The 13,666-nt window shown below is 41.3% G+C and overlaps 1 protein-coding gene across 2 annotated transcripts in view; it reads left to right on the plus strand.

The window, feature by feature from the left end:
* LOC141907346 (upstream stimulatory factor 2-like) overlaps positions 1–13,666 on the plus strand; it is a 25,081-nt gene continuing 11,415 nt past the window's right edge. The window contains exons 1-8 of one of the 2 annotated variants that reach the window (XM_074796958.1): positions 1–210; positions 1,642–1,730; positions 3,030–3,122; positions 3,405–3,469; positions 5,069–5,225; positions 6,123–6,266; positions 7,549–7,655; positions 8,524–13,350. In XM_074796958.1, the coding sequence (XP_074653059.1) occupies positions 176–210; positions 1,642–1,730; positions 3,030–3,122; positions 3,405–3,469; positions 5,069–5,225; positions 6,123–6,266; positions 7,549–7,655; positions 8,524–8,754 (921 nt within the window). In that variant the 5' untranslated portion in view covers positions 1–175 and the 3' untranslated portion in view covers positions 8,755–13,350. Of the gene's footprint in view, positions 211–1,641; positions 1,731–3,029; positions 3,123–3,404; positions 3,470–5,068; positions 5,226–6,122; positions 6,267–7,548; positions 7,656–8,523; positions 13,351–13,666 lie in introns of those variants that run through there. The other variant, XM_074796959.1, reaches the window with a different exon arrangement.

A 13,666-nucleotide genomic window follows, 5' to 3' on the forward strand; every position in this document is an offset into this window, starting at 1 on the left:
CCAGATTCGCGCTGCGAGAGGGAGAGACGGTGGACGCCATTTTGTTTGAGTTGTCGCTGCTCACATGACCGTCGGATTGTTTCTACAGCTCATCACATGACCGGTTTGTTTGGCCCCGTGATCAAAATTTACTGGCAACAATTCCTGGAAGCAGAGCCACGAATTTCAAACCCACATGGACATGTTAGATCCGACCCTCGATCATACCGGGTAAGATGGCATTTTATTTCGATTCGAATTGGAGACGAACCGAATTTGATTTGTTGGCAAATATAATAATGGCGGGCGACCGATAACAGAACAGGCCCTTCCCCAAGTTAGCTCTCTCCTCCGACGCGACGCAGCAAAAAAAAAACAGTTTTAAAGTTAAACTTGGCTTACCTAACGCCTATATCGACTCGTTTAGAACTGAAAACAAATTCTATTTACTGTCAGTCAGGCACTTATAAAATGTCTATTTTATTTTCGTCTAGCATCTAGATCTATTTTTGGGATCATTATCTTAATAATTTTTTTTTTTTTAATCTCAAGTAGCCTATAGGATTTTTTATTGACTTAATCAAATCTTTAAATGATGTGTCCCCGATAACTAAGGCTCGTATCTTGATTTTCTCACGTTGAAAGGGGAAAAAGATCCGCTCCTCCTTATTTCCAAGATGACGTAATTTACCGAGATCGACCAAAAGATCAGAAATTTTCAGCAGTATCGATGAATTTGATTCTTAGGCTGCCAGACGAAAATCATCAAATGAGCCATCAGGGGTGGTTGCTCAAAAGTTGGTTAGAGTTAACCAGTGGATAGTTGATGAGGTGACATTGAAATTGAAATTTCATTGTTACTATGGTATTTTATGGCCAGTTATCTTAAACCAACTTTTGAGCAACTGGCCTAGGCCTATATCCATTCAGTACCTACCACACAATAGGCCTATGATTTCACTGAAAATTTTTTAAATAATTAGAAAATTTGACTCGAAATTGATAAGAATGTAGAAGAAATTGAAGAGCGGTAATAACCCAGTGCCACTGTTAGGCCTAGCTATCCTTGAGGGATTATCGCCGGATCCTCGCTTCCCTCAGTAGCCTCGCCGTTATACCAATTACGTACATTTTTTTCGCCTAAACTTGCGTAAATATTTTGATCGATCCGTTTCGAAAGGGTTCTTACAGATCTGGAAATCCGAAATTCCCTGATAATTCTCTGATTTTCCCTGACCCTTGACCAACAATTCCCTGAAAATTCCCCGATTTTTCCCTGACCTTAGACAGATAATTCCCCAATTTTTCCCTGACCCTTGACCAACAATTCCCTGATAATTCCCCGATTTTTCCCTGACCCTTGACCAATAATTCCCCGATTTTACCCTGACCCTTGACCAACAATTCCCTGATAATTCCCCGATTTTTCCCTGACCCTTGACCAATAATTCCCCGATTTTACCCTGACCCTTGACCAACAATTCCCTGATAATTCCCTGATTTTTCCCTGACCCTTGACACCCAAAATTCCCTGATTTTCCCTGACCATTGACCAAAAATTCCCCGATCATCGCCACCAGCAGCAAAAACAAACGGGACGCCAAAAATTCAAATTTCCTGATTAGATTGCGAAACTTTCATATCATTTCTCTGTAATTGCAGGGATCCAGATGGAAAAGGCGATTCGCCCGGTCCTGAATCACACGTTCAATTACACGGTGATTCAGTCGAAGGTATCGTATCGAACCACTGCAAGTATCGTATCCAGACAGTTTTACTACTTTTTTTTCCACTTGATTTTGTTTCATTTTTAGCCCACTATGCGGGCTATTGCGTTCACTTTTCGTCCGTTCGTCCGTCCGTAGATGGAATCCAGTTATTTTGGGAAGTTTTGAGACGCTTCAATGTAATGTCTTGATATTTGGGTTACACGTGTATCTACCTTCGATACATCTTCAGCCCAAAACTGGCCCTCTAAGATTCAAGATGGCCGACTGGCAGCCATTTTTGTTCGCCAAAATCAGCACTTTTTACACGTTTTTGAACTTTTTTAGGGAAATTTTGAAGATGCTTTGATCAATACCTTGATGGTTCATATATTTGAATTTCCCAGGGCCCATCGGCATAGCCTAACACAAATTGGGTCGATCGGACTCAAGATGGCCGTCCTATGACCTTTTAAGTGCCCAAAAATGTCAATTTTGGTCCGAATTCTGACTCCTGTAGCATTCTACTGGTAAGTTTCAAGGTCATTGGTTTTTGTATATGGTCACCAGGGGGCGTTGAATATTGTAACTGTTCAATTGTTGAGCGTTTGAAACCACTTGGGCATGGTGTCCCTGGGACCCCTAGTTTATCGTCGTTTTGCGGAAATGACCTCGTTTATAGATTAATTCTCTTAACGCGCTTATACGCCTAATGCTCTGTGCGAATTGGGAGATCAAAAGTTTTTGTTAACGAAGTTGTTTCCGTGAGTTTACACCGTAATGCGGTGTACAAATCGCCGATGGACTTTTCGTAGTACGTCGCATCACGGTGTACTGATGTTATTAGTAATTTATTAGTTTTATCTCTATTGAAAGATGGCAGCACCTGTCAAACAAAGTGAAATATTAGTAATTAACGATACACTGGGTGTAGATTGCACTATTGTGATATTCGTGTTGTCCCGCGCACTGGGTTGGAATTTTTTTTAAAGTTTTTTCGAATCACCTAGCGCGTTTGGAATTTGATGGTGAAACTTAACAGGGGCGGATCTAGGAATATTGGAAAGCGGGGTACAAAAGAAAGAGCAGCCATATCAAAGGTCACTTCGGGCTGCCTTCAACTAGGGTTAGATTTTCTTGAAGAGATATCCCGAAAGATATGTATTTTCCAAGGGGATCAGTTTTCAATTTATAGGCTTCGTATGATAGTCTGTCTCGACAAAAAGGGCATGCGCTATGGGAAGGCAGTGGTTTGGGCACCCAAACAGCCCGTGTAGGGTGTAAGCACAAACCGGGCCTATGTCTATGAATCGAGTTTAAAATGTATCGATAATTGTTTTGTAGATGCGGATGAAAGTCTCGTGGCCGGTCAATCAATCGCGTTAGATCCGACGACTAACATTCACTATCAACTGCGGCCGGAACCTGGAAGTCAAGGTACGTTACTAAACTCGGCCCAGATTCGCGATAACTCTTACGGTCAAACTTTTATAGGCCTGCATCATTTGGATTAACCCTTTCAGTGAGTCTACACCGTGGTGCGGCGTTGAATTCAGTTTATCTTAAATCGTTTTAGGCCTTTTATCCTTGTTGTGAATCTGAACTCGGCTAATTAGTAATTGATTAGTCAGCACTGAAAGGGTTTTAAGTGTGTGTTCGTCGCGATTCTGTTGAATTCGTTTTGGATTGAAATTTTTTTTTTTCGCAATATTTTTCTAGGTCAGGTAACGTACCGAGTTGTACAAGTGACACAGCCCCTGGAAGGCGGGGGAGATGCCACGCAGGTAACCATTACTTATAATTCATTTAATCAAAATTTGAACTCGTAAATAAAGCCGCACGATATCAAGGGTTTTCTGCTTAAAAATTGGCTAGGCTTGATACGCAAATTATTAAAATGAAAAAATAGTTAATCGCTGGGGTTTAGTTCAAGCCTGGTATGTTGACTGGCTCAACTACGTTAATGTACTGTATCACGACGGGATACGAAAAATTATCTTCGAAATCGTAGGGTTCAAACAGGCACTATACTAAATAGAATTTATTTGAACTGACGAATAATTCAGTGATGGCAAGATTAGAATTCCGAATTGCGATATGTATTTATTAAACAGGGATGGGTTCATTGCGGGCAGTGCAACTTGTGAATAGCGGCATATTTGAATAATCCTTTATATATGATATCCAAATCATGGTATTTGGAGCCATCCCTTTCTCCGGTGGGTAGCTCGGAATATAATCGAGCCGTCCTTTATACAGAGATGCTAGTTTTCCGGAAATATCCGGAATTCCGGAAATTTAGGATCGCCGATGTCAATTCCGGAAATTCTGTGAGAATTCCTCGCGGCGACCTGTAATGGCACGGACCGCAAAAGCGTTCGTTTGCTTGTACTCGTCGTCGCTTCTGTGTTATTTTATCTTGGTCTCCGTTTCCGAGGATGTTCTGCTACAATGTATATATGTGTGCTTGTGGTGGTATCTGTGCGTGCGTAGGCGGAGCGCCACTGTTGTGACGCCATTTCCAATTAATTTTACGCGCCGTTGTACATCGTCCCGCTGACGGCCAACAATGTGAAGATGCACGTGGTAATAATTAAGATGATATTTGATAAATATCATCTTAATTATAACCATGCGCGTGCTATGTCCTGAGGCACACAGCTTTGTAACTTTCTTTTTGCCTGCAGCTGTCAAGCGGGACGGTCTGCAAAATGAGCACGCACGGAAAGATTGTCAGTCGGGAGTCGGCCGATATAAAGGCAATTGACAGCGGTATAAAAAATAAATTTAACTGGCACTGGCTAGAGTGTAAGGACAGTAACGGGGACTACTTATCGAACTACATTCGTAAGTTAGACTTAGCTGGCGTGGCGTACTGCGTCGTTTGTAAAGACCAGGTCAAATACGGTAGTGGTGGGAAAAAAGATATTCTTCGTCACCCGGATAGCGCGCGGCATAAGAAGGCAGCGAGGGATGTGAAGCACAACGAATGCCTGCCGTCGTATTTTCAGATTGAAGATGCCGATCGTGATACTGCATCTCCGGTGATGCAAAAACGCAAAATTTTTCCTGGGGAGAATTTTTCTGACCCCCCGTTCTAAATTCCGGAATTTTGGTACTTTGGCCCTAGCATCTCTGTTTATATATGATATCCAAATCATGGTATTTGGAGCCATCCCTTTCTCCGGTGGGTAGCTCGGAATATAATCGAGCCGTCCTATATATATGATATCCAAATCATGGTATTTGGGGCCATCCCTTTCTCCAGTGGGTAGCTCGGAATGTAATCGAAATGTAGCTATTTGGAGCCATCCGTTTGTCTAGCGAGTGATTCTGAGAATATTCAGATCATGATCTAACGGTGGATGGAATGGTTATTTCAGGTGATCGCTAGTCCGTTCAGTAACGGTAATTCGCCGACTGACGATTCTCAACCGGAAACGCGTTTTACGTATTTCCCGAACACGACGACGGCAGACGTCACTCAGGCTGCGGCCGACGTGGCAACGATACCGGTCGGGCAGGTCTCCGCTGCCGGGGGTACGTAACCTCTCTATCACTCCTTATGACATCATTAACACTTTCAGTGCATCTACACCGCAGTGCGGTGTATAAATCAGTGATAGATTTTGCTAGTACACCGCGGTGCGGTGTATTGATGTACTTAGTAATTATCTATCTTGAAAAATGGCAGCACCTGTCAAACAGTGAAATATTAGTAACTAATGATACACCGGACTGCAGTGTAGATGCACTATAGTGGTATTCCCTTTATTCAACACACTAGGGTGGAATTTTTTAAAATTTTCAAATTATCTCTAGCATTATAGGGTATTAATTAGTCAGCACTGAAAGGGTTAAATCGTCTAAATATAAGGCGGCGCATTATACCCTACAACTACATTAAATATCTTTAAACCCGTTCAGAAAGTTTATGAAGAACCCTCCCAGAAGAGAAGGTCGTCAGCATGATTCCCCATATGACATCATCAATTTGCTGTATCGGCCCATTCAAAAGAGACGGCTGTCGGTAAATGCCCTCATGACATCATGAAATTGATCCATTTCAGCAACTTTCAGCAAAGAAAAAATGGCTGTTATCATGATTCCACCTATGATGTCAACAATGTTCTATCTTTGCTTTCAAAAATGATTTAGCGTCTCTATAGACCCTCACTAGAAATATGGCTGCCTGTATAAATCTCCCAATGACATCATCAAATTGCTGTATAGACCCTTTTAGAAAATATGGCTACCTGTGTAAAATCTCCCAATGACATCATCAAATTGCTGTATTGACCCTTTTAGAAAATATGGCTGCCTGTGTAAAATCTCCCAATGACATCATCAAATTGAAAAGATGGCTGCCTACATAAAACCCTCATTCACTGTCCGTGTTTTGAAAGTTTTCTGTTTATTTATGTTTTCGAACGTTAGGACAGTTCTACGTGATGATGTCACCGCCCGACGTGCTACAAGGTCCGTCCCGTTCGATAGCCCCGCGTACGCATTCTTACACCCCGAAAATGGAAGGAGCTCGAACGACGCGCGACGAGAGACGACGAGCTACTCATAATGAAGGTAAACCAATTTACAAACCTGTTTCCGAATTACCCTATTCAGGGTTTCCAGCCGTCCTTTCAAGTCCTTCTTTGTCCTTCTTTCGGAAAAAGTTTGGACAAACATCATCTTTGTCCTTCTTTTTGACTCTAAGACCTTCCTTTTGATAAAAAAAGTCCTTCCAAATTTAATTTTTACCTTCATGACTACGTCAATATTGTCAAAATGCTCCCTTATGGGCCCTCATTTAACTGGAAAATACCTCTTTCCGAGTCACGTCCATCTTTTTGGGTCTAAAATTGCCGAAAAAGTCCTTCGAAGTACTTCTTTTTATCCTTGCCTTACCGCTGGAAACCCTGCTATTACATCATTGAATTACCCAATAATTTTCTCTATATTCTTATGACATCACCTAATTTATTACCGTAATAGGCCTTTCTAGATAATATGGCTCCGTGTGTTTTCGCCGGATAGTCGCTTACCAGAAAATGAGGGACAAGTTTGGGAGTTTTCTTTTAAAGAAAACTCGCGCAATTTCGTAAGCGATGTAGAAATCAGGGAAAAGTGGGGGAAATTTCGCTGAGATTGTTAGATCATACGTACCGTAAAAACCGGCGTATAAGTCTACGCGGCGTATAAGTCGAGGTCGATTTTTAGACTTACATTTCATGATTTTAACATATATCCGGCTTATAAGTCGAGTCCCTTCTTTTAGAAGAATATAAATTACTTGTGTCATTATATTGAATAGTTTGTTTCGATAACGTGCGCGAAGGAGTGAGAAGATGAACACTGTCTTTTTTGTCTGGTAGAATCGATATTTCTTGTGACCTGAAAATACTTAGTAGAAAACTGCACTCGGCGTATAAGTCGAGGTCAATAATTTAGTGGTGAAATCGAGGATTAAAAACTCGACTTATACACCGGTTTTTACGGTATCTATCATCAAACAGTTTCCATCTTTGTCATACGACTGACTGTGTTAACTGATTGGATTCTAACCAACCAGATCAAGTCAGGGAAACCAACTTACATGTCAGGGAATAGTCAGGGGAAAAGCTAATAAAAGTGACCGCCCTGTACCCTTATAACGTGAATAAAATGGATCTATAGACCCTTTATGAGGAGATGGCTGCCTCCATTAATCTCCCTATGACATCATTGAAATGATCTACCTATATAGCTGGCATAACTACGTGGTAGAATGCTATAATACTTCCATGGATTATTAGAGTGATTACGCTGACGGCCGCTACGTGTACCTCAGATGGATTATTAGAATGTTTACGGTGATTATTTACAGTCGAACGCCGACGTCGGGATAAAATCAATAACTGGATCGTACAATTGTCGAAACTGGTTCCCGATTGCGCCGCGGAGCTGAAACAGGGAGGAATCAGAAATTCGGAGGTAGGCATCATCGAAAGGCCCGCTATCATTCCCCGAGTGGTAGCCTAGCTCTGCCAATTTTAGTCGTTCAAACCTGATATAGAATGGGACCAGCACAGATCTGGGTTTTTGAACTAGAATTTTGGTTTTTAATCCATTTTGTACTGTATTGAACAACAATTGCAAAGAAGTCTTAAAATGGGACCTTGCATCATAGAAAAGAGACCGTTTTCTGAAATGAATCGAGTTAAACAATATGTTTCCATGCCTACCGATTGAAGTTTTTGCAAATCATCTAAAATTGTGTGTGTCTGTAGGCATGGAAACTACGGAAACATGTTAACCCTTTCCGTGCTGACTTATTAATACCCTATAGTGCTTGAGAAAATGCGAAAATTTGGGAAAATTCCACCCTAGTGTGTTGAATAACGGGAATAGCACTATAATGCGTCTACACCGCGGCGCGGTGTATCAGTTACTTATATTTCACTATGTTTGACAGGTGCTGCCATCTTTCAAGAGAAGTAATTACTAATTAAATCAATACAGTGCAGCGCAGTGTACTAGCGAAATCCATCACCGATTTTTACACCGCACTGCGGTGTAGATGCACTGAAAGGGTTAAACTTTCAAATTGTGGAGCCATTTTTCTTTATTCTATCCCATTCGAAGAAGAATTCTTGGTAATCCGATACAGTGTGAAATTGATTTGAAATCAAAGTTTTAGTTCTGCTAACATTTAGCTTCAGTTGTGCTGGTCTAGTAAAGATGTATATTAGATATGTGCCCCCAAAACAGACCGGGCTAGGCCATCTGACTCGCTCTCGAGTAAAGTCGAAATCGACTTCGTTTGATATTCATATTTTTCGTCGCGTTTCGTCGTTTTCAGAGTAAAGGAGGGATCCTATCGAAGGCTTGCGATTACATCCTCGAACTGCGCCAAACGAACAATTCGCTCGCCGAGAGCCTGAAGGAGACCGAGCGGTTGCGCGTCGACGGCGAACTGCTGCGGCAACAATGCGAGGAGTTGAAACAGGAGAACGCGTTGCTACGCACGCAGTTACAACAGCACGGCATCGTGCCGGCCGAGATCACCGGAACGACGGGATCGGTGTCTTAATACCGGCGCCGACCCGGATATAGGATTTATAATGACTGATTATAGAGGGCAGCACTGTCGTCGTCGTACATACGCCGGATAAAGCAGCGGTATTAATCGCGAGCGGTTGGTTTGCGAGGGTTAATGATCGTGTGTGAAAGTGTTGTATAGTGATACCCTACGCGATATCACGGTCTGTAGTGTAAACCATCGGGCAGTTTTCAGGGGCGGATCCGAGGGCATGTTGTGACCGTGTCGACCAATAAAAATGGCGTATATTCTTAATTTAGGGCGGAAAGGCATATCGGCAAAATTTTTGAAATTTTACTATCATTTTAGAGCTTTCCGAGCATCTTTCAGAGGCATTTAGTCAAGAAACCTAGGTTATATATTTAGGAAAAATATCTATTGTGTGTCTCAGGTGGTTACAACGGCAAATTTTGATACAGAGAAAAAATAAAAAGGCACTTTAAAATTCCGACCATGTTCGGCGACACGGTCTTAATCCGCCCCTGGTTTTTCGAGACACTGTTAAGGTCTGTGGGGTTTTTGTACTGTTAGTAGACACTTTAAGGCTCTCGGTATCCTGTGATACATTTCTTACCCTTTATTAGGGTCAGTAGTGACCTTTTAGGGCCTTTAGGGTCTTTCAATATCCTATAGATCGTTAAAGGGTAAGTAGCTACCTTGTATATCCTGAATAAGTGTCTCTTAAAGACGTTTTGAGGGTCCGTTAATATTCTCTTGGTACCGTGTAGAGAACTTAGGGGTCTGTCTATACCCTATCGACCATCTTTCAATAATGGATGGGTTTTGGTTCTCTGACAGACAGGGGCTGGTGCGGGAAAACCCTGATGGTGTGGTTAACACCATCAGCATCATCAATGGGCGCAGGATAACCCTGTTAGCTAACCATTGTCTTTGTGTGGCCTCTTGTTTTAAGCTTTTTAGCCTTACCACGGAAAAGCCACTTACCACGGTTACAGTAACAAGGTTTTCCTTGCGCCTGACCCAGTTTTATAAGGTTTTCCTCAGAAACAATGCCTGTAAATTCCATAAGGGTCTGCGATCATCTTTATGGGTATTTTCTGTAGGTACCCTAGAGAATAGATAGTACATGTCCAGGTAGCTACATTACAATATCAAAATACCCTTCATAAATGAAGTGTCTACCAATTCTGTAACTCAGGTGCCCCTGGGCAGCATCGGGGCTGAAACAATCCCGCACCCAACGCGTCATAGCACTGGGGGGGTCATCATTCATAGAGGACATTTACGCTAGATTAAGCAGATTTAAAGACCGCTTTGTACGCGATTTTAAATAACCAACTGCCTGGTTCAGACACTAGTTGTGGAAATTTGTGAAATTGACATTAAACAAGGTCCCTACGACTCCTTGATTCCTCAAAATGTAAAACGCTTTTAAAGGGGCTTGAATCTCCTTTTATTTGAGTAAAATGCCTGAAACTGCTTTAAAACTCCTTCAGTTTTGAATAATAGACAATTAAAAATCTTTTCAAAAGACTACGCCTGGCATTTAGGCGTAGTCAGTCAGTCAGTGTAATTAGGATAGGAAAGTGATCCCCCTTGCTTCCTCGAAATTTGAAACTCTTCGAAAAACTACTTTTATCCGGGAATGACTGATCTGTAGGGACCCTGTCGAAACTTTCTATGAAAGTTTGAAGAATGAATTCGACGTCGGGGCTATTTTTCCAAATCTAGCTTCGTACGGTAAACAGGATCTGATTTTACGGCTCACGGTTGAGATTTGACTCGAGAGTTAAACCCCTTCAGTGCGGTGTATGAATCGGCGATGGATACTTCTAGTACGTCGCATTGCGGTGTATTGATGCAATAATTAGTAATACCTGTCAAATATACCGTAATGAAATATTAGCTACTTACGATACACCGCCTCACGGTGTAGATGCACAAAAAAGAAAGTTGTATAATGATCATACCGCCATTTGCGCATCTGCACCTTGGTGCGTTGTATTGAACATACTTGGATGGAATTTTTTTCAAATTTCGAATATCATCTCCAGCACTCTGACGTATTGATTAGTCTGCACTGAAAATGAACTGATTCAGACTATAGGCCGAAATCAGTTCTCGGTTTGAAAGTTGGTTAAAGATAACCGATGGATAAATAACATAGTAACAATGAAGTTTTAATTGTCACTTTGTCAACTATCCGCTGGTTAACTGTAACCAACCTTTGAGCAACCGGCCCCCGTATTTTCATTTAACCGATTTTGACTGTCGAGTCTGGGTATTCATCGAGCGGGTTATACTCACGAGTCAAATTAATCTGGAGCCGTGGAGGAACTGGGTCACATAGATATATAAATAGATATTTTTCAAAGACTGTCATGGAGCAATGAATTGGTTGTACGTAGTTAAGTTTTGACGGTGTAAATAATGAACATACAGTTATTATTTCATATAAAATTTCGCCTGAAAATATGCTGAATTTCATTTTTCATCTCATTCAAGTTTTAACTTAAGTTAATAATTCAGGATAAACATATTGGAAATGAGTTGATTTCAATTCGATGGTGGAATCGAGCGACTGCAAAACCGGGTCGAAAGATTATAGATGAATTGTAACTGTTAATCGATTAATTATCTAGATTTTGAAGTGTAGTTACTCACAGATTTGCATTATGAAGTTACCGGTACCTTTTATTGTCAGTAGCATTTAAATGCCCCCTCAAGCACATCCTCGCTTGCCAGGGTTTGATTACCTCCTGACGAAGCACGAACCCTAGCCGACATTGTCCATGATATCTTGGGCAGACAGTTAGTCGCTATGCGGCGGACACCAGTCTATGTTTTTCACCGGCAGATCAGCATCTGATGGGCCAGATATATGCCTGGTGGCCGCTAAGCCGTAAATAATAATGAAGGGTTTGCGGCCAGGGTTTGTATTGGCGTGACCTCCAGCGGGCGGCAATCAAACCCTGGCAAGCGAGGATGCTCAAGCGATGTTAGTATACATTTTGAATATCCCGGTATATGTTGTAAATAGACGAAGAAGAAATAAGTATAGATTTATGGCTTTAATCGAGGGTATTTCGACCTTCCCTGATTCTGAACTCACCGAAGTTTATTTCCGGATCGACACTACCGAGTTCACTGATTCTTTCCACTCAGTGAAATACTTACAGCAGTCTTAATGGATTATCCGACTACTCCGGTACCTAAGTCTGGTCAAGAGATACTGATAATTTGAAAACAAAATTTTTAGATGGAGCTTCAGCCCTTAACCCTTTCAGTGCGTCTACACCGCAGTGCGGTGTGTAAATCAGTGATAGATTTTGCTAGTACATCGCACTGTGGTGTATTGATGTAATTAGTAATTATCTCTCTTGAAAAATGGCAGCACGTGTCAAACACTAGTAACTAACGATACACCGCGCTGCAGTGTAAACGCACTATAGTGGTATTCCCGTTGTTCAACACACTAGGGTGGAATTTTTTAGAATTTTCAAGTTATCTCCAGCACTATAGGGTATTTATTAGTCAGCGCGGAAAGGGTTAACTGGTAGATACGTCTTGTTACACGCATGACTTGAGTAAAGTGACGAGTGAGAGGACGCCGAATCTAGAAACGGTTAGAGTGTGTAAAATTGGTCGGTCTAATGCTTGCCTTGTTCTGGCGTGCATGTTCCGATCTGTCACTCTCAACTCAGGGCAAATTTTATACTTAAATAATGATTGAATAGATAAACCACCGACTTTGAGACGTTCTTCTAGCAGTTAACCCTTTTAGTGCGTGTACACTGCAGTGCGGTGTATTGATGTCATTAGTAATTGGATTTTGTCTGTATTGTAAGATGGCAGCACCCGTCGAAAATAGTGAAATTTCTTAATTGTATGTTGTCCCTCTGATAACTGTAATGGGTTTGCGTGTAAATAAAATTGAATTGAAATATCGGTAACTAACGATACACGGCACTGCAGTGTAGACGCACTATAGCGCAGCCCCGTTATACAACGCTCTCGGGTGTTTACTAATCAGCGCTGAAAGGGTTCTATTCGGTTTTAAGTCTATTATTACCAGTAGAGACATTTCATAAACAATAAGCACGTATGTAATGTAAGTGATCCATGTTCTATGTTCGTTTCGCATCTCAGATCCTCAGTCCATCCATTATTCATGGTTCCCACAGTTATGTGAATTCGAAATTCCCAAGTTTTTCCCAAGTATTTCATGGGTGATTTTTGCAATCTTCCCAAATGCAAATGAACACATATCGTCATGCTACAGTCAAGTGAAATTGCTGTAGACAGTTACCTTCGGCAAATGCAATATGTGAAATGTAATGAATTTCTCAAATATTTCCCCGATATAGGGAAAATTTTTCAAATTCCCAAATATTTCCAAACCTGGAATTATCATTTCAAAATTCCCAAGTTTTTCCCAATTTCCCTGTTCTGTGGGAACCATGATTATTACGTATGTGTAAAATTGTTCGCTTTAAGACTATTCGTGTTTTTTTTTTTTCCTGAAAGATTGTAAAAACGTTGCAGTTTGTACCGAAATAAATTATATCATTTTGGAAAACTTGTAAATAAGTAAAATCTGGAATTACACGTTACGGTGCTATCTCTCGTGAGGAAAGTCAAAACTGGGTTGCTCAAAATCAGGGGCCAGTTGCATAGTTTGTGATTTAAGTCCAAAAGTGGTCTTAAATCTTACGACCGGTCTTAAGTTGTTAGATTGGCTACAGAACTAAGTTCGTCTTAGCCTGGTGTTAAGTCTAAGCTATGACTATGTAACCGGCCCCAGGGGCGGATCGAAGGGGGCCTAAGCCTAATTCGAAATTTTCTCCTTGAATCCAGGAATGATTGATCATTAAGGAAAGGTTGTGGGGATATTTTTCTCATGATAGGCACCTATCCAATTCTGCCTGCAACATTCCCCACT

The sequence above is a fragment of the Tubulanus polymorphus genome, chromosome 6, assembly GCF_964204645.1.
Source record: "Tubulanus polymorphus chromosome 6, tnTubPoly1.2, whole genome shotgun sequence".
Classification (NCBI taxonomy): domain Eukaryota; kingdom Metazoa; phylum Nemertea; class Palaeonemertea; order Tubulaniformes; family Tubulanidae; genus Tubulanus; species Tubulanus polymorphus.